At 41.9% G+C, this 18,747-nt stretch overlaps 2 protein-coding genes across 5 annotated transcripts in view; one reads left to right on the top strand and one right to left on the bottom strand.

Annotated features, from left to right (window-relative positions):
• SMIM14 (small integral membrane protein 14) overlaps window positions 1-2,450 on the bottom strand; it is a 53,049-nt gene extending 50,599 nt beyond the window's left edge. Inside the window, exons 1-3 of one of the 2 annotated variants that reach the window (XM_035551266.2) lie at window positions 2,148-2,450; window positions 1,577-1,658; window positions 1,380-1,460 (exon numbers count right to left, since the gene is read on the bottom strand). In XM_035551266.2, coding sequence (XP_035407159.1) covers window positions 1,380-1,460; window positions 1,577-1,658; window positions 2,148-2,329 — 345 coding nt within the window. In that variant the 5' untranslated portion in view covers window positions 2,330-2,450. The remainder of the gene's footprint in view (window positions 1-1,379; window positions 1,461-1,576; window positions 1,659-2,147) is intronic. The other variant, XM_050710437.1, reaches the window with a different exon arrangement.
• Window positions 2,238-18,747, top strand: part of UBE2K (ubiquitin conjugating enzyme E2 K) — a 36,794-nt gene continuing 20,284 nt past the window's right edge. Inside the window, exons 1-3 of one of the 3 annotated variants that reach the window (XM_035551302.2) lie at window positions 2,845-2,887; window positions 8,724-8,763; window positions 17,619-17,712. In XM_035551302.2, coding sequence (XP_035407195.1) covers window positions 2,853-2,887; window positions 8,724-8,763; window positions 17,619-17,712 — 169 coding nt within the window. In that variant the 5' untranslated portion in view covers window positions 2,845-2,852. Of the gene's footprint in view, window positions 2,382-2,844; window positions 2,888-8,723; window positions 8,764-14,186; window positions 14,254-15,064; window positions 15,213-17,618; window positions 17,713-18,747 lie in introns of those variants that run through there. The other 2 variants (XM_035551312.2, XM_035551303.2) reach the window with 2 other exon arrangements.

The following is an 18,747-nucleotide window of genomic DNA, read 5'->3' as shown; positions in this document are numbered from 1 at the left end:
GCAATATTTTAATGCTGGCAGACCTTGCCACTACTCCTTTCTACACCACCACCACCCCTAAAAAAAAAAAAAAAAAGCCTTTTATATTCTCTATTTTTTACCAAAAAAAAATCAAAAGAAAAAGGACAACTAAAAAGGGGAGCTGGAAAAGTATATGGTGAATATGAAACAGTTGCAAGATAAGAAAAAATGCCTATTTAAGGACAAAGCAAAGGAGTGGGTTATGGTAAGGAAAAGAGATATGGTAATTCATATTAATTTGATTTGCTTTTTGCAGTAACAGACTCTGACATTTGTAATCCAAATGAGCACATGGGAATGAACCTAGATACAAACCAGGCAAAATCACTGCCCTTTACTGTGGCCGTTACTGGATGTCTACTACCTATAACATACAAACACACTCATAGGAACACAAAGGATTCTGACACTTGATACAGGTCATGTTTTCCACTCCATTCTGAGCAAAATCTGAATATTAGAAGCTCAGCTTTTTTACTACTATGAGCTGTCTGAAAAGACACGAGGCATTCAACCTGCAGATTTTATGTACTGCCCTTTTATTTTTTGTCCATAGGAGCTCAGCACACCATAAACCAAACTTTCATCCAAAAGCTCTGCGTAGCTTATTACCCGTACCTTACAGGTGAGAACCTAAGGCACAGAGAAGTCATGGCCTACGTCCTCAAAAGGAACTTAAGCACATCGTCAAGACCTGTATGTCTAAATTATTCTGAAGATGAAGGCCCAAGATCACACTGGAAGTCATTAAAAAGAAATAAGGCCTACTGCAAAATTGTCCTTCTCAGAAAGATTCTGAAAAACCTCAGCTGAGAGACTGCATTGTATATTGTGTTAAAAACAAGCTTTGATCTGAAGAAGAGCTAATTTGGTGAACAGATGCACATGGTACAACACTGTAGCAGGAAAATGGGCTTTTTCCAGTCAAACAACTAGGGAAAAGTAAATACACATAGAAAAATAACAATATACATCTGTACTATAGCTGCCAGATTTTTTTTTTAATCTGTTCAGCCCATACTTTCTTTAATGTGTATGTAATGGTCAAAAAGCTATGTATACTAATGGAGATAAACAGATAGCACTTAAAGATGACAGCCAGACTAGAAGCAGACAATCCCAATTGGAAGCCACTACAATCTGTTCTAAGAGAATGGAAATTGACTTTGTTGAGACAAACGTCTATGCTGTATATTGTCCTGCACTGTATAGAAAGAGCAGGCACTACAGAATCTTTCTATAGACCTCAGTGTCTTGAAAGGCCTCTAGCTCCTGAATAAACAAGTTGTAAATGCAATCTCACGTTCCCTTCTGAAAATCTATCTACACTGCTCGGTACCATACCATATTTTGCGCACCTTAGACCGGCAGGGATGGTTACTGGTATCCTGTTCCTGTTTTCCAGACAGAGCAACATCTGTGGCTTGCAGCATTTGGTTCTGCAATAAAATATAACAGTCCATTAGACAGGACCGACATGTTCACCTTTTAATCTGCTTTTAAAATCTTGTAGCAGGATCCATAAAAAGAGTTACTTGTGCTGCCTCCCCATTACCTGCTCCGGGGCCTGCTGTGGCCCATGGGTTTCACCCGTGCTGTGTGAGGAGACATCAGCGCACCCAAAGCGAGGAGCTGGGCTGGGAGAGAGACATGATGGGTATTGTGCCTTTTTCAAGTGAGAATTATTTTTTTTATTTATTTTTATGGGGAAAAAATAGATGGGAGCTGTTGTATGGACAGGTCAAACAGATTCTCAAGGCATGGGATGAGCCCTCTCTGCTGGGTTTTGCTCGGGGACTGGACCAGGAAGCTTGGCAGCCAGGTGTTTGCTCGGGGACACCTCAGGCCGCTCCCTGCCACCTTGTCCCCCCGGGGGCCGCTGCTTTTCGCCTCAGGGCCCCCCTTCCCCGCACCGCCGGGGAGGCCCCGATGCCTGCGGCGGGCGGGCTCCTCGCTGCCCAGCCCGCTCCGTGACAGCGCGAGCGGCAGGCAGCCGCCTCCCGGGGCGCACCCTCAGGACTTGCGGGGAGGGAAGCGACAGCAGCCTCCCCTCGGCGGACGAACCCCCCGGGAGGCGTCCGGGCCCTCGACGCCCCCCGGTGCGGGCTGGGCTCGGCTCCGCTCACCCGGCGGCCCCTCCTGAGCGGCGGCGGCGGCGGAGCCGGGCTCCGCAGCGCGCATGCTCGGCGCCGCCGCCATTTTGGTGGGGCCGGGAGTTATCCAGCGGGAGCGGAGGCGGCGGCGGAGCTCGCTGGGCCCGGCTCGGTGGCGGCGGTGGAGGGGTGCCCGCTGCGGAGATGGCCAACATCGCGGTGCAGAGGATCAAGCGGGAGTTCAAGGAGGTGCTGAAGAGCGAGGAGGTCAGAGCCTCTCCCCGTTGTCCCCCCCCCCCTTACGGACCGCCGCCGCCGCCACCACCCTCCTCCTCCTCCTCCTCCTCCTCCTCCTCCTCCCCCGGCTGCGGGGGGGAGGCGGCGGCGGCGGCCCCGCCGGTCCCCCCCGGCCCCACCTCCTCCTCCCCGCCGCCGGGGGTGGGCCCGGCCCGCGGCCCCGGGGAGGGGAAGGGCGAGGCCCGGGGAGACGGCACCCGCCGGGCCCTTCCCCCCCGGGGGCGGAGGGGGGGGAACGGGAACGTGTGGGGAAAGCCCCCGGTGAGGGGCGGCCGCTGCTGGGCCTGCCCCGCCGCCCCCGGCCCTCGCCCCCGCAGCCGAGGCCCTGCCCGCCGGGGAGAGGCGGCTCGGGGTGGGCCGGGGGGTGCTGGGGCTGGGGCAGGGGGAGGTAACACCTCACAGCCCCCTCCAGCTCGCCCCGCAGGGCTGAGGCCGGGCAGCATGTCTTTTACGTTATCCTTTTGCGTTTCTTGCAGGTAAATCCCCCTTTACGTAGGGTGCTTCAATGCAGAACTTCCATTACCCCAGTGTAGGTTCTCACCTTCAGGTGGATGGATTTTAAAACCTTACTCGTTTCTGTCTTGCTACCTAGCCTTCCTGTCTTGCTCAGCAGAATGTCTCTGGAATGGTGTGTACCTGAGGGGTGTGCGGTGGTCGGTAAGACAAGCTGGCTGCTTTCAGGGGGCATCAGAGAAGTTTTGGAGCTGTTTGGGGCCGTACACGGCAGCTCTTGCAGTGTTGCATCAGTACAGCTTCTGCTGTGTCTGGGGCTGAGTTGGTGAACGTCAGCCAGATAGGATTTAATAGTTGTGTCGTCATTGTCATCCTACTTGGGATGATGTTGCAGGTTAGATGCTTGTGAAATGTTAATGTGAGCCTGTAACTCCTACTGCTGGTGTTTTAGAAATCTGGACACATTCATAGAGGACAAGCTGAGAGGAGATGTTTCTGAAGATAGTGATGGTTTAAGGAAAACATGTTTAGGGCCTTGTTTTACAGCTGCCTTTAGAGCCCAGGTTGTTGTCACCAAGTTCTTGCACGCTGACTACAGGATTCTCTGTAAGCTAAGAGAAATTTCTAGGTGGGTATCTTCATACCAAAGCTACAAAGACTAGACCTGGTACCCTATATAACAGCTCATATTGTGGGAACAAAGACGACTTTATTTGAAAGTGCTGTATAACAGCTTTAAGATGCCTTCCCTTTGCTTGATGCAGGGAAAACAAACAAACAAAAACCATTCTCCAGTTCAGGGGGGGAAGGGGAATCCGTGCCAAATTTTCTTACTCGAGAGGTTGGATCCAGTGAAGCACGTTTTTTCTCCATTCCTGTTTCAGTCTATGCAGTGACGAACTCAGCATAGAAGGCTGGAAATAAAGACCATTTCGTAGTAGTATTTAAACCGAGCAAAACTTCCCACAAATAAGACCCCAGTAATAAGTTATGAAATAAATTATGAAATTTTAGAATTAAAACACGAGAGTTTGATATTTCCCTGCCACTAGCAAGCCACATGTGAGTGTTATATTGGTATAGTAGTGGATATATAGAATTGCTGGTTACAGGATATATACTGCCTGTATCTTGAATATGGAATTTGGGCATTCATCGATGCTTAAAAGTTTAGACAACAGAATTTTATTGTGAATGTTTGTACATTCAAAGGCAATCAAACTGTGGTGTCAGTAGTACCACTAAGCATGAAAATACATGGAATGAGATAATGAATAGGGAGGTATAACTAAGTATACAAATCAAAGAGGAAAACAAATGTTTTCTTCTGCATAATTTGTGTATTAAGAGGAGTCTTAAACCTTTCTCCTTTAAAAAAAAAATCACAAATGGTGGTGCTAAATTTGTCGTTTAGAAGTTTAAGCTTCTCTATGAAGGCAAAGTGGCTCACATTATCTACTCTCAAATTATTCTTGATTTGATGCTTTGAGCTACACCTGAACATGAAGAGCAGCCCCTCTGTTCCTTTGCAGATGCAGTAAGAGCACAAATGCCCAGGGGGAGGGGGTGGGCACACTTGGAAAGAATACAGAGGGAGTTTGCTCTCTGTCTTCCAGCACTCATCTGGGGACTGAAATAGGGTGGTAGAACCAGAAATCTTTAAAAAGGAGAAGCTGGATGGTAATTATTTCTTCTGCGATTGAAGTGTGTATTGGAAGCACCAAATTTCACTTCTAAATATCGGTGCAGGAGGAGTTTTGAAAAGTGTTTATCCTTGCTGTAGATAAGGTGTACTATTTATATGAATGAATACGCTTAGTGCTCTCTGTTTTTGTGATATAAATGGTATTTCTGGGAAATCATTAAAACAATTTTTAGACTTGTCTTAGTCTCTGGTGTACAGGTAAGAGAAGGGATATTTTGGGGAGGGGTGATAGCATTTAACATCTTTACACGCTAGAGCAGCAGAAGCATTTTTTTTTCTGCTTGCTTTGTTTTTTCTAATTTTATTGTAAGTTCTCAGGCCTTAAGTTAAGGAATGGGATATTGTGCATTTAGCAGAGATCCTTGTAGCTTTGCATCTTTTCAAATATTTGAATTGAGTAGGTAAAGCTAACAATTTCTTTGTCAGGAGTGCTCCATACACTTTTGCGTGTAGAAAAAGTTTTAAAATTCTAATGTAGGTGAGGTGCTGAATCTTTAACAAAGATGAAGCTGTTAGTCTAGGTAGTAACTTGACAAGTTAAATGTGATAATTTACTGTACTGTGCTTATATTAAAACTTAAAATAAGTAAGCAGTACGTTAATTCACACAATACTTCAAATCCTAGCCTAGGCAAGGCATCAGTTGCTCAACTTTCTTGTTTCTTGTTCTCACATTTCATTAATTTATCTCGTTGGTTTCATGGGTTAGGCTAAATGAAACTAAAGTAGCAAAACATAAAAGTATGAGGCTGCAGCATGATGGAGAAACCAAAAATCGCTGGAGGGAGAGTAGCCCATTTTTTTTTTCATCTTCCTTTTTGATAAGCAGATGATGGCTTTGGTGGACGTTAGTACTATTTCAGAATGAAGTTACTGGAATGCTGCAGTGAGTAGCCAAACTCTTACCTTCTTTCTGTTTATAAGCAGCTGTCTTAAGAGAGGAAGAACCTGGCACTTAATTACTAGAAACACTGAAAAATCTTGTGGTCATTTAAAGACTGACGCTGAGAAGTGGTAGTAGTTCATTGGGCATGTTAATGTGCATTTTTTTCATATTTTAATAAGCATCACGTGTTGTGCTTTAAAGGAATGGTATTATGCTAACAATGAAGGGTTCAAACTTCTTTTTTGTGTAGAAATGTAAGTAGTTCTCTGGTCATCTGTAAGTCAAAGGCTGCTCTAGGTAACAAAACCACTACTCTGGTACTGAAGGTAGCACGCTGGTAAATACAGCTTCCTTCTAGCAAGCAGAGAGTTGTTGGTGTCTCTACCACAAAATGTTCCTCTCGTGTGTATCAGAAGGCAGGGGCTTATCTGCATGGGAAGTAAACCCAGATAGGGCTGAGAATAAATTAAACTCAACAGCAGTTACGGAATATGAATATCTGCACGAGCAGATACGTGAAGGAGCAGTTAAAATTTGTAACTAACTGGAATCCAAAATAGTTTTCACGTGGAAACAGTGGCTTGATGGCAAAAATTTAGTGACCCACTTCCTTCTTGGAGATGCAGTATCTGTTCTGGAGTCTGCTACCTGTTCGTGCCCTACAGGAGAAAGGGAGAAGGGAAAGGTAGCAATAGCTAGTAATTGTGCTTCGGTGTCATTAGAAAGGCCTGGTGGAAAGTGTGGATTTTTTTCCCTTCCCATTTGTTATGTAGAACCAATGCAGATATAAAGGAATGAAATGCCTTCTGTTATGGCTTTGAATCAACAACAGTGTTTAAACAATGTCAATTTTCTGCTCATCTACGTGTCTAAGCTTTGATTCATAAGAATGGTCTGTGGAGGTCAGTCGAGGTTTAGCGAACGCAGCTGGTCTGTCTGTGAGTAGAGCTAGAGCAGGCCTAGTTAATGTAAAAAAAAAAAAACATTTAAAAATGAGAACTTTTAAACCAAAGTCATTGTGTTGGTACCAACGTCTGTTCAGCATCTCAGAAAACTTGCGTGTTACCAAATAGGGCAGGAGGGAGGCATCAACGCACTGGAGCACAGTCTGCTGTGCAGAGGAACCCATGAGCTGAACCTTGTGGAGTCAAACAGTTAAGTACCAAGCCCTGCATCTGGGAGGAGATGGCACCATGCATCAGTAGGTACAGACTGGGGACTGACGAGGCAAAGCAGGTTAGCAGGAAAAGACCTCTGTGCCCTAGTGGACATCAGGTTGAACACGTTTCAGCTGTGCCCTTACGGCAAAGAAGGCCAACTGCATACTGGGTTGTGTTAGTGAGAGGGTTGAGGGAGGTGGTTCCTCGCTTTTAACCTGCACTTGTGAGACCATATCTGGAGTACTGTGTCCAATTCCAGGTTTTCCTGTATAGGAAGGACATTGATTTATTGGAGTGCACCCAGCAGAACACCATAAGGAGGATTAGAGGGCTGGAACATGTGAGGAGAGTTTGAGAGAAGTGGTTAAAAGGACGTCTTCCTGCCCTCCACAAATACCTGCCTCTGGAGAAGAATCAGACTAATTTCAGGAGTGCGCAGGGACAGGATGAGAAGCAACAGACAAAAAAAAGCTGGAGCATGATAAAATCTGACTGGACACTGAAAAAAATTTACCCTGACAGTAGCCAAACATTGAACCAGACTGGCCAGAGAGGCTGTGAAATCTCTATCCTTGGAGATACTCAAAACTCAATTAGTCAAATTCTGTATCTCATGCTGCTCTTGTTGGACCCACTTTGAGCAGGAGGCGTGGGACTAGATACCCTCCATATACCTCTTCCTACATGCTTCTATGTCGCTAGTATAATGTCTACAGTCTTCTTTAATTATTGGTGTTTTTTTCCTGTTTGTGGAAGAAAGTAACACAGAGGCTACAACTGTCACCACACCTGGCAAAACATTTTCCCTGAAAACAAACTGAAGAACTCTTAAGTAGAGTTTTTGTCTACAGAAGTTTCCCCTGTTGTAAGGCAATAATGAATCTACTTCGTCTTCAAATTAGATTTTTTTTTTTTTCTGGTGGATTCAAAGCTGTCATGGTTTTTAGGTTGAATGAGTCTTGGGTTGGAATCATGAAGGAGGAAGGGATGTGAGATTCATAATGCTTCTTTAAGCTGCGTTTCTCTGAAATGTGAGGATCTTAACTTTAAAATAGCTGTTGTGGTGTCCTTTGTATGTTGCTGGAAGGAACTGTCTCCTCTGTATTTCGAACTCTGACTGTGATTATAGGCAAGACAAGGTTTAGAGCTGTTTCTTATAATCAGAGGTTACCTAAAAGGATACTGAAATGCCATTACTGCGCACCTTTGGTTTTCTTATTCCACTGTGGTGTGTTTGGTTAGGTCTTCCAGTTTGTACTAGAAAATCGTAGAATCATCTAGTTTGGAAAAGACCTGCAAGATGAAGTGAACCATCAGACTGACCTGTCAAGTCCTCTCAGTAAACCATGTCCTTTAGACGAAGTAACTCGGAACGGATCTGTGCATCTCTGCCTTTGAAGGAGCCGGTCCATAAGTCACCTTTTCTTGGTAGCTAAGGAGTAGTTTGCTCAAAACAAAATGCATTGACTAGGGTGTTTTAAGGAAAGTGCTTACTATTCTCACTTCGAAGGGGATCTTTCTGAACTATTGGTTTACGTATATTTTTATACCTGTCGTACAACTGTGCTTTTAAAATAAGTATGATGTAGTTACTAATTAATGCTAGCATTATGAAAAACACTATGTAAATTTATGATTCAGAATACTTAATGCATACTAGTGATCATTTGACCAGACCAGTGAGTTGGCCAAGCATTGGTAATGGGAATATTTGTGCAGGGAAGGCAAGATCTACTGCTTGTTCCTGTGTTCAGTTAATGGCATTTTTCTTGTTAATATGTATCCAGCTGAGTCCAGGTTTCTAGTGAACGGTCTATATTGGTTGGCAGAATCCCAAAGACACTGGGAGTTAATGGAAAGCAGGAAGAACTTGGTTTCCATTGAAGTCAGGCTCATTTGGTTGCCTCTTGTAATCTCTTAAAAACCTGAGGGAAGACAGCGGGTCATTGGTTACGGGACTGGGTTAGTCAGTTTAGGATTAGGGGTTAGGCTGCAGCTGCCAGATGGTACCTTCCGAGCACAACTCTGTGTGGGCCTAAGGACAGCAGAAACTAGCCCGTCCTTTAACCTTCCCAGTCTCCCATTCATTCTTCTGTGCTTGTTTTCAGGCGTTTGGCTTTAATAGGAAAGAAGTGTACGAGTTCGAAGGTTAGTTCACTTTACTCAGTCTGAAACTTAAAGAAATTTAATATTTTATCATAGTAAGTTTGTATAACTACAAAACTGCAAGAAAGTAATGGTTTACGCTCCAATATCGAGTTGTCTGATAGTCTTTCAGTTGCATTAAACTTGTTGAATTAGTGCAATGCTTAGTGTAGTTCTTAAGTTACTTACCTGTTAAGTGGTTTCTAGCTTGTTTTCATGATCTAACAAGGATTGTTGTCACTGCTTCATTTTTACACTAGTAAAAATGAATTACACTATTACAATTACACTATCAATGGTATTAAATCGAGAAAATGCTTTTGGTTAAACTTTATAGTTAATACACAGGCTTTCTGTATCTGACAGACTAGGTAAAACCTTGCAATTTAGATGAAGAAAATAAGCAATTTAGTTCTTTTATCACAAAGACTGAATTTTGAGAAATGGTATTCTCTAGGGCACTCTAGGGACGTAGTCCACCTTTGCACTACTAACTTAAGCTTTTCCCCTTCATATGATATTCATATGATACCCATATCATATGAAGAACTATGAGTGTTAATACTTGTAACATTTGAATTGGGAGCACCTCAATCTGCTTGTCCGAAGTATATCAAAAAGTGGTTATCCACATAATAAACAAAGTACCTCTGTGAGCAGCAAAAGTAACCTTGTTTGGGGACTGGATCTGTGTCTGTTACTGTGTTTTAACAGGATTGTATTAAGCCTGTGGATTGTTCCTCTAGTCATCGGTGTCCACACAGGAGAGAGATGTTGTGAATATCTCTGGCTATAGAAGAAGCTTCATTCAGTCCTTCTACTTCTGACACCAGAAAACTCAGTCAGTCGCGCTGCATAACTCCAGTTTGGCTATGCCCATGTCTGAGACAGCTGAGCTCACGCTGTACATCGTTCTTCTGTTGGAAGGGTGATAGGGACTATCATGCCTACTTCTGTCTGTTGTCACGAGACACGTAGGAAACTAATTTCTATCTGTTATTTCATCATCTTTCTTCATTACTAGCCAGTAAGACCAATAGTTCATTGGGAAAAAAAAATGACTAATGATTGTGTAATTCTAGTTGCTTTGGAAAATTGAGGTTTAAGGTAACATGCCTTCAGATTCTGAAATGGGTTTGTGCAATGATTTATGGGGAGAAAACAAACAAATGGATTTTATTTAGGTAAGCATTGTAGTTCAAGTCGAATCAAGACCCAGAACGAGAGATATTTTTAGCTGGAAATGAACTGTGAGAAAGTACTTTTAAACACATCCCAATACGGCAAAAACTTAAGTAGTGGAGGCTATTATGAAATAAAGTAGCGTATACAAGTGGAAATCACAGTAGCTGTGTTATATTTGCTTCCTTTCTGGAAACTCTTGGAGCCTTCATGGCATTTGAGTAAGCCCTTTCACTTTGGAATAAGGGTGTCCATATGGGAAGCTAGCATGGAAAAACTGTTCAGAGCTATTTCCACGTCTTCAGGCTCTAGGACTGAGTGCATTAGCATAATCGATTTAAAATGAGCTGAATCCTGTGATTCCTTTGTATGTAGAATTACTAGCAACCTAAGCAGGGCAGACTTAGAGAACTGACTGCAGAATCTGCCTCAAATGGTGTTGTGTGTTTGTAGAGTGACTAATTCAGAGTGTGATTCAAACTGTTTATTAACGCATACTTTTAACTGTAGGGTTTTTCAGTTGTTTTGCATCAAAACCAGAACTGTGCTTGAAAAATGAAGGACGTGCATCTTGCATTCCTACAAAATTGCTTGTTCCTTTAGGCTTTCCTGAACTGGAGGTCAGTATCTCAGAGGCACTCACGTTAGGTTCAGGTTCCACTGCTGCAACTCCTGCCATGATTAACGCTTCGAGGTACTGTAAATATCATGCGTGGTTAAACATAGACATAGCCTATGTCTGTGTGAGGGTCCTTACACCAGTACAAGAGTGCACGTATGCTGCTGTATACACAGCTTGCGTGGTGTGGTTAAGCTGGTGAAGCTGTGCCATCCCTGAGAGTGAGACAAGCAATGATTGTGTAACTGCTCCTGGAGCTTATGCTGGCATAGCTGTGTCAGTTACACCTCTGCCCGTGACTGACACAGCTATTTTGTCAGAAATAGTTTAGACAGACACTAGAGCTGAAGTTTCAGAATTCTTTTTAAGCTGTCCGAAGGCAGTGCCAAGAAGTGGTGTCACGTTCCTCTTGCAGCCTGGTCTCCTCTTCCTGCTTTAATGCTCCTTCTCGTTGCAGTTCGTGGTGAATGAAATAAAGGGGTTGGGTTATAATGAAGGAACCTTCTTGATGAGATAGCTGTAACCCAGGTGACTGCTGTGCAGTTGTGTGAACGCCTGCACAAAATCTTACCCCCTTCTTTATGCTATTTCCAGCAGGACCTTGGCAGCTGGTTGATGCTGTCCTGATTTTGGTAGGGTGGTGTTTTAACAGCTGAACATTAGCAAGAATGGCATTTAGATACCTTAAAGTTTTGCTAAAATTTGGTGTTATGCTAGGTCTAGCTCTTGCAAAATGAAGATGTTTAATACTGATGTTTTGTGTCCTTACAGAAAAAAATCCCCCAAGTACTGTTCTTGTACGTAAATACTGGTAATAACACAGAATTTTAAAGTTGATACGGGTTTAGTCTCTTGTTAAAACACTTCATTAAAGAAAAATTTTAGAGATGCATTTAACTTAAAACTGTGATAAATATGAAAACTTTAGTATGAGTCTATTGCCAATACTACAGAAATATTCCACAGTATTCATATTTGTATCTCCTTAGATATATTTGTAATGAGTTACATATTAGTATGTTGATGAATGGACAGAATTCTTTGCTATTAGTATACAAAACTAACTTAATTTTTCTAAAACATGCATAACAAGAAAACACATGTGAAACACAGTGAGGTGGGATAGAATGTGAAATGTGAAGGAACTTCGAGACTGATAATAGCACCAGGGTTTTGTAAGAAAATGCATTTCTTTTTGTTGACATTTTCTTGTCTAGGAAAATTGCTCTTCAATGTGTTTTAGACAGACTTGCTTCCTTTCTTTTCCTTGCCCCGATTCTATGAGCATTGCTCTATGACTTTAAGGTCAGCAGGAGCTCTTCCTGAGAATGCAAATGTGATCTACGGATCTCAACTGATTGTGCAGTGCAGATAACTCATAGCCATGACTGTCACAATTACGTGATGCTTCTGCTTCTCTTAACAATAACAAGCTTCAGGTGTGTTAGGGCTCTGGAGATGTACTTCATTCCAGCTTTTAAGCTGGAGTGAGTCTGAAGAAATACTTCCAAGGTATTGAACTGTTGCTTCTTGCTTTGGTAGTTCTTCAGAGTTGGTGGCGGGTAAAAAAGAAATGTTTTTGCATGAAGCTCAACGTTTCTGAAGTAGTGCCTTGCACTTTGGTTTGCTTTCTAGTAAGGTGATGCATTCTGCCTTTCTGCTATTTTCCCATTTCTCGCCTAAGGGTGAGCTAACTGGTTGTGATGTGCTTACCCTGAGCTGCTCTGGGAGAGCAAAGGGTAAAGAAGATAAAGCCTTGGTTTGCAAAGAAGGAAAGCCAGGGAGGTGAAAAGGGAGGCTGGTGAGTTGACTTCTTAGCAGCCTTAGAGGTGAGCATTTGAATTTTCAATTCAAAAAATCTGGCATATGGGAGAAGAGTCTCAGCTGAATCACTGGGCTGTAAGTTGAGAGAGCTAATGCTATTGTTTAAAAAAAAAAAAAAGTGTAAGGAAATAACTTGGCAACTATGACAAAAGGAATTTGAATACTTTACCGATGCCTTGTAAACTTGTGGGTAACAGGATAAGAATGAACTTGTTTTCATTTTTTGAAGTTATTACTGCTAACAATGCCTAGTGGAGAATTTGAACTGTTACATTTGTATAGAGCAAACTCTATGCAGGAATCAAAGGTCTAATGTTAAGGTAATGTCATGGTGAGAGTAAGTAGAGCTGGTTGGTTCTAGTATAACCCCACGCAAAATTTCTTAGCTGTATGCCATCATCCTCCGTTACTAAGCTTGTATTTTGTAGCTATGACTGACGTGGAGATATCTGGGGGGGGGTTGTTTGCTTGTTTTTGTGGTGTGTTAAATAATATTTTATATGTGGGAAAGAAATGTTCAGAACAACAGTGCAGTTTTTATCATCTTGCATTAACGTGTTCCTGTGTTGTTGGTATGTTACCGTTTTGTCTTGGCTCTTTTTTTGCTTTTAATCTTTTGTGAAGGAAACTTTCAGATTTTTGCGTGGAAGCATTCAACTAATGAAGAGGATAGTTGGCCATGAATAACATACAAATAAAAGATGGAAAAAAGGCAGATTGGAGAAGAGAGGAGATGGCATGGAAGGCTCGGGAGAAAGAACTGATTAAGTTCAGAAAGCAGACAGGGCCCTCTGAGGGACTCCTTGTTAATGCTTGTAGATCTTGGTGAATACAAAGAACAGGGCTCTTCTCTGCTGCGAGGAATGTTAGAAGGTACAGAGCTGCTCTTCAAAAGCGGTTGAATAGATTAGCGAAGACAGTACTGAGAAGTCTTCCCGTGGCAGAATTTACTCTTCAAGGTTTCTGCTGGAATGGATTGTGTGTCCTGTACAAGGAAGGTATTCGGATAATAAGACTCTACAGTGTAATTCTTCTGCATTTTTTTTAAGAGCAGGCAGGCAAAGACATGTCAAAGTGTTAGAAATCAAATGCTGCTATGATAAGTGTGATTTAATGCCCAATCTTTGGGAGATGTTTGCAGAATGACTCCTCAGGAGTGATTGATTCTTTTGAGTTTCCTTTTAGAGAGAACGCTTTTGTAATGGCTAGAAGTTTACATGAATCTTCCCCGACTTTTCTCCCTCACTCCATCCTTGGGTTTAATCGCCACACAGGCGGGATAGAATTGGGTAAACGTGACTATAGCAATGCGTACGGAAAGTCTCACCAGCTAGGGTGGTCTGAAAGGAGAAGCTTCTCAACTAGAGCACTAGCGTGAAGCAGGGGAAGCATTTAAAGAAGGAGGAAAAAAAAAAAGAGGCTATTCCTAGTCTGACTGGAATATAAAGGAAAAAAAATGAGGAAATGGCACCATGCATTGCATATGTTGCTTTAACTCTCGTTTTTCTTATTTATTGTCAGTCTAGATCAAAGTCGTTTTCAAATGCGATGGTGGGAAGTTCTGCTGGTACAGCACTGGGCTTGTAGGTTCCTAGAAGAAGATTTTGGTGTGGATGGAGCATTTTCATCTTGGCAAGAAATACTAGTGGGAATTGGGTTGTTACAGAACTTAACTGCTCTGGACTACAGAAATAAATGCTGCGAGTGATGGCATGGCTCAGATACTTCAGGAATTGTTAGCCCAGGGATTTAGTCACCAAATTGCTGCTGAATCAACAGGAGGTGGTGCTGTTTTGGACTTGGCATGGCAGAGCAATAAGGTCTTGGTAGGAGAATTGCTTCCGGAAAACCAGCTCGTGTGATCACAGGTTGGTTCATAAACTGTGCAGCTAAGGTGGTGGTGGTGGTATCGGAGGCATGTTTTTGGAGCACTGAACAGAATGCTGCTGGTGGTAGCTTTCTGGAGACAGCTGTGATGATGGTGCTGGAGGCCAGGGATTTATTCTGTTAGAGCTGCTAAAATGAAGTAATTTTATCCTATGTGATCCTCATTAAGGGGAAATATTGTAGGAAAACGCTCCCGATTTAATTGGCTGAATAATCACTTCAGTACAGTTTAATATTAGTTATTACTCGAGGGATGTACAAAACAGCAAGAATTGGCAAGGTCAAGCTGAGTTGCACCTTGAAAAGTCTCCTGGAATAGTAGGGAATTGCGTTTCTGTTTACATAGCTGAAGAAACATCGGTTATATGGGGGGCAAGGCAGAACCTAAGCACGATCCCCAAACTACATTGCTCCGTACGCTGCGGTGGTGTAATGCAGCCCGCTGTTCTTCAAGGCTGTGCACCAGGGAGCAGCCACAGCTATCACAGTAAGCTCACCATCTCATGGAGGGGTCCGGGCTCGCCGGCTGGGAAGAATGGATGACAGGGTTAGCGTTGGGTTGCTCTTTTCTACCACGTGCCTCAATCAAGAGGGGCTGGTTGTGGGAAAGCGGCTGGTGTGGTGCTAATTGGGATGGAAGATGAAGGTGGGTAGCCAAGCTGCTATGTCAGTGTGCAAGGTCTTAAAGAAAACACTGAAAAAAAGTGAAAATATTAAGTAGAAAATTAAGTAGTAGCATGGGTTGACTGTAGACTGTGTCACTGACATTCACCCTTTTTGCTCTTGCTTCAGTCCACAAGATGCATAATTGTGGGTTTACTTGCAAAGAACAAGAAGTCCTGCTGTAACCTTGGAGCTTACCAGTTGCAGCTGACAACAGCTTAGCAGTTGACAGCCGGAGAAACCAGCGAACGTTAGAATGATTGCAGGACCTCAGCAGGTAGCTTTAGTGACCTGTTAACTAACTAGTGGTTATCTAAACCAACGTGCTTTCCTGGGGAGTAGGGACAGCACCTCTGATGGCACAGTGCAGGCACTGAAGAGGAGGTAACTGTTCCAGGAAGGCTTACTAGGACTCGCTTGATCTGAGCCTTGTGCCATGCTGCCATGGAAGAAGGCAAATGGGCTTCCAGGCTGTGGTGTGTTTTCAGGGAGCGCAACAAAGTGCGCACGGCACTGGTTCTGAAACTTCATCTGAATTCCTCTACAGAGGGCTAGTTAGGTGCTAGGGGACATAAAATGGAGGAATTGAAAGAAAACAATTGTTGTGGAGAAATTAATTTCAGCTTGCTTACAGCAAAATGAAGGCTGAAAAAGGAAATTGTTATAAATATAACAAGAGAGGAGTAAATATTAGAGGTAATGAAACTTGTTTCAGTTGGGAAAGAATGCTGTCACAGGAATGGGTGGGTGTTAATAGATTGTAATTTTGCCTAAATCTGTTTTTGAGTAAGCTTTTAGCAGTTGTGAGTTTGTGCAGTGACCTGCCAATTAAAATAGCGATGGAGTTAAAAAAAACAAAGGGGGGGGGGGAAGCTTGAAAAGCTTGCAAGAGGTATGGGTTACCTGCGATTGATTTGGGGTTCAGAGTCTGTGGCAGTGCCTGGCTTTCTGGGGGCAGTTTGCCCTTCTGCTGCTCAGTATTATGGAGACAAAGCTTGGAAAGGGTCCTTGAAAGAAAACTGTTTTGGTTGATCTCTGGTCAGGCAATTTCTGTGAACAGTGGCAGAAAAGAGAGCCAATCTGAAAACTTAAAATGAAGGACTATGTTTCATCAGTTCTATTAATAGCATCCTTCTCTTCTCTGGTGTCTTAGCTAAGGTCATGCAAGATGACACAAGAACTGATGCTGAGTTTAAAATTAAAAAAACCTAAGTTTAAACAAGTAATTTAAATTAAAAAAAAAAAAACTGTATAAGTTTAAACAAGTAAAACACCCATTGCTAAATACTGCCTTTCCATTGTGGAGGTGCATGGTGCGTTCTTGATTTGTATTGTGGTTGACTCTTGTTTTTTGAAGTGTGCTTTTGCTTGTCCTCAACTATGCAATTGCAGGTGCTTCCTCCTTCATGTGGGTTAAGGGGTTTTCACCCAAGTTTAAAAGCAAATGTGTGTCACTAGAGATGTAAAAGCTCTCAAATCATTGTTGCATTAACTTGTTGGAACTCGCATTTGGTATCCTTTACGTGGTGAAACTGTTACTTAGTTTGATTTTAAAAAATGATCTTTTATAACTGTGAGCAACTGTGGTCTGAAAGGCACGCTTTTTTGGTGGGGGAGACTGGATCTCTAGCATGTTTATGGAAAGGAAATAGGTTAGAGATAATGTCATAGCTGTTCCTCAGTGAATTCTGCACCCGTAACAGCTTACATCACTGGCAGGTCTAAGAACCAGCTGATGGCAACCATCAGTTTCATGTTGTAAGGGCCTGGGAAGATGGTACAAAGGCTTTGAAGAAAATAACATTCAATTCAGGAAATCCCTGATGTATTCAGTGAGCATGGTATATAGGATTATACAGAACAAACCTCTAAAAACAAAAAACTTCATAGTGTCTCTTTCTAAAAAGAAATTTTGCTTCACAGTGTCCAAAAAAAAAAAAAGTTACTGCTTGAAGGATCTGTATGAATTTCATTAATGTTGCTCTCTGGACTTGGAAGGCAAATTCAATGGAATGTATAGCTCTGGCTACACACTTCTGAAAAAACATATGTTTTCCAGAAACTACTTTTCAGTATCAAAATCCAGTGTTTTTATTTTGTAGGCAAGTTGGTATGGGGTGTGAAAATGCTGAGGAGGTGACAATGAAATTCAAGTGTATAAATAAAACAGTACCTTACTTCTAACTGTTAAAGACAAACATTATCTTAAGGCTACAATATTCTGTTTAGTTCATGATATTGTTCAAAAATAGTGAGCACTCCTTTTGGGGAAGTCTTCCTGTATCCCAGTGAAAGTGACAGATACGTCTATTATTAATTTCATAGCTCTAAACGAGAAAAGAGGCAATATGTGATTAAGTCAATGTAGTTTTAGAATAATTTAGAATTCATAGCTAATTTGACAGATTGCAATGCCTTTTTAAAATGTAACCAATGAAAATAACTGTAGATATTGCTGGGTTGTTTTGCTTATTTTAGTGATAGTACAAATGATACTGAATTTTCTAATGGCTCACAAACTGTCTTTTAATGGAGGAAAACTGCAACTGAAAGATAGCCATCCACTTCAGGTTACTGAACTAAAAACTAAAAATGATTCTGAAATTTAAAGTATCTTATTTTGGGGGAAATGTGTATGTCAAATGCTTACTTATGACCCTTTGTTTCTCTGTTTATTTTTAAGACGAGCAAAAATCAAATTAAAGTAGACCTTGTAGATGAGAATTTTACAGAATTAAGAGGAGAAATAGCAGGACCTCCGGACACACCATATGAAGGCAAGTAATGTTTTTGTGTATGCAGTCATCATGCACTTCATGTGTCGTGAGATGCTTTGTTTGTAAATTAATTTACAGCATTAAAATGTAGAGCTATGTGTTTTAAAATCTGGTTAGTTTTTTAAATATGAACTGAAACATTTCTTTAAGCTTAAAGTTTAACTTCTCTGTTGCCTGAAGATGCATCTGTTCTACAGCAGGACAGACTGTCCAATATCCAAGGTTAGTTTACAGATATAAGCTGTGCAGTATGACTGGTGCAATGCTGACTTTGTTTACAGTTTTGACAGTTTTAGATGTCTTAGCATCAAGAAACTAAGTTTCACAGTCTAATGTAACTATACGTTTGTTTCTGTGGTGGTCATTCAAAAATCTGTTGTGTTATCCTGTCTGAGAGAGAGATGCCATCGCAAGTTAAATCTGGGATTAATCTCAGGCATCTGTGGGTCCCAGTACTTAATTTATACTGGAGTGGGAGACTCTGTTGTAGAACTTCATCTACAGCTGTCTTCAAAAATTACCTTACTGACTTTCTAGTTTGTTAAAAACTGATATCAGTAGTCATGCGTCTCTATCTCTTCAGTCTAAAAAAAAAAAAGGAAGGTGATTTAATACATATTTAAAAAGAAAAAACTTAAACTGATCAGATATGTGCTCTTAGCTTATGAGATAGCAATTTACTCAATAGCGCTTATAAGTGCGGATGTTACGTTTGTGTGTAATACCTATGGAGTTGGCAGATACCTTTCATTAAAGTTCCTTGATGATAAATGATAGTGGCTTTTAAAAGATTTATTTACTTTTAAATGGTATTTTATCCAAATTTCCCCTGCCCATCTACTTCAGTTTGAATTTTTAGCTAAACTTTCCTTGAGATATTTTTGTTTACTGAATGTTGGAGACATTGTTTTGATGAAGATTAAAACAATTTTCCAAGTTTTCAGTTACTCTAGTTGCTCTGTGCCTCGAAGCTAAGATTGAGGCTTGAATATTGCCTAGGGATCAGACACAGGCTGTTTGTCACTGGTCTAAAAG

Source organism: Cygnus atratus, chromosome 4 (assembly GCF_013377495.2).
Source record: "Cygnus atratus isolate AKBS03 ecotype Queensland, Australia chromosome 4, CAtr_DNAZoo_HiC_assembly, whole genome shotgun sequence".
Taxonomy (NCBI): domain Eukaryota; kingdom Metazoa; phylum Chordata; class Aves; order Anseriformes; family Anatidae; genus Cygnus; species Cygnus atratus.
The sequence above is the reverse complement of the archived record's forward strand: the minus strand, read 5'-3'. Positions and strand labels throughout refer to the sequence as shown.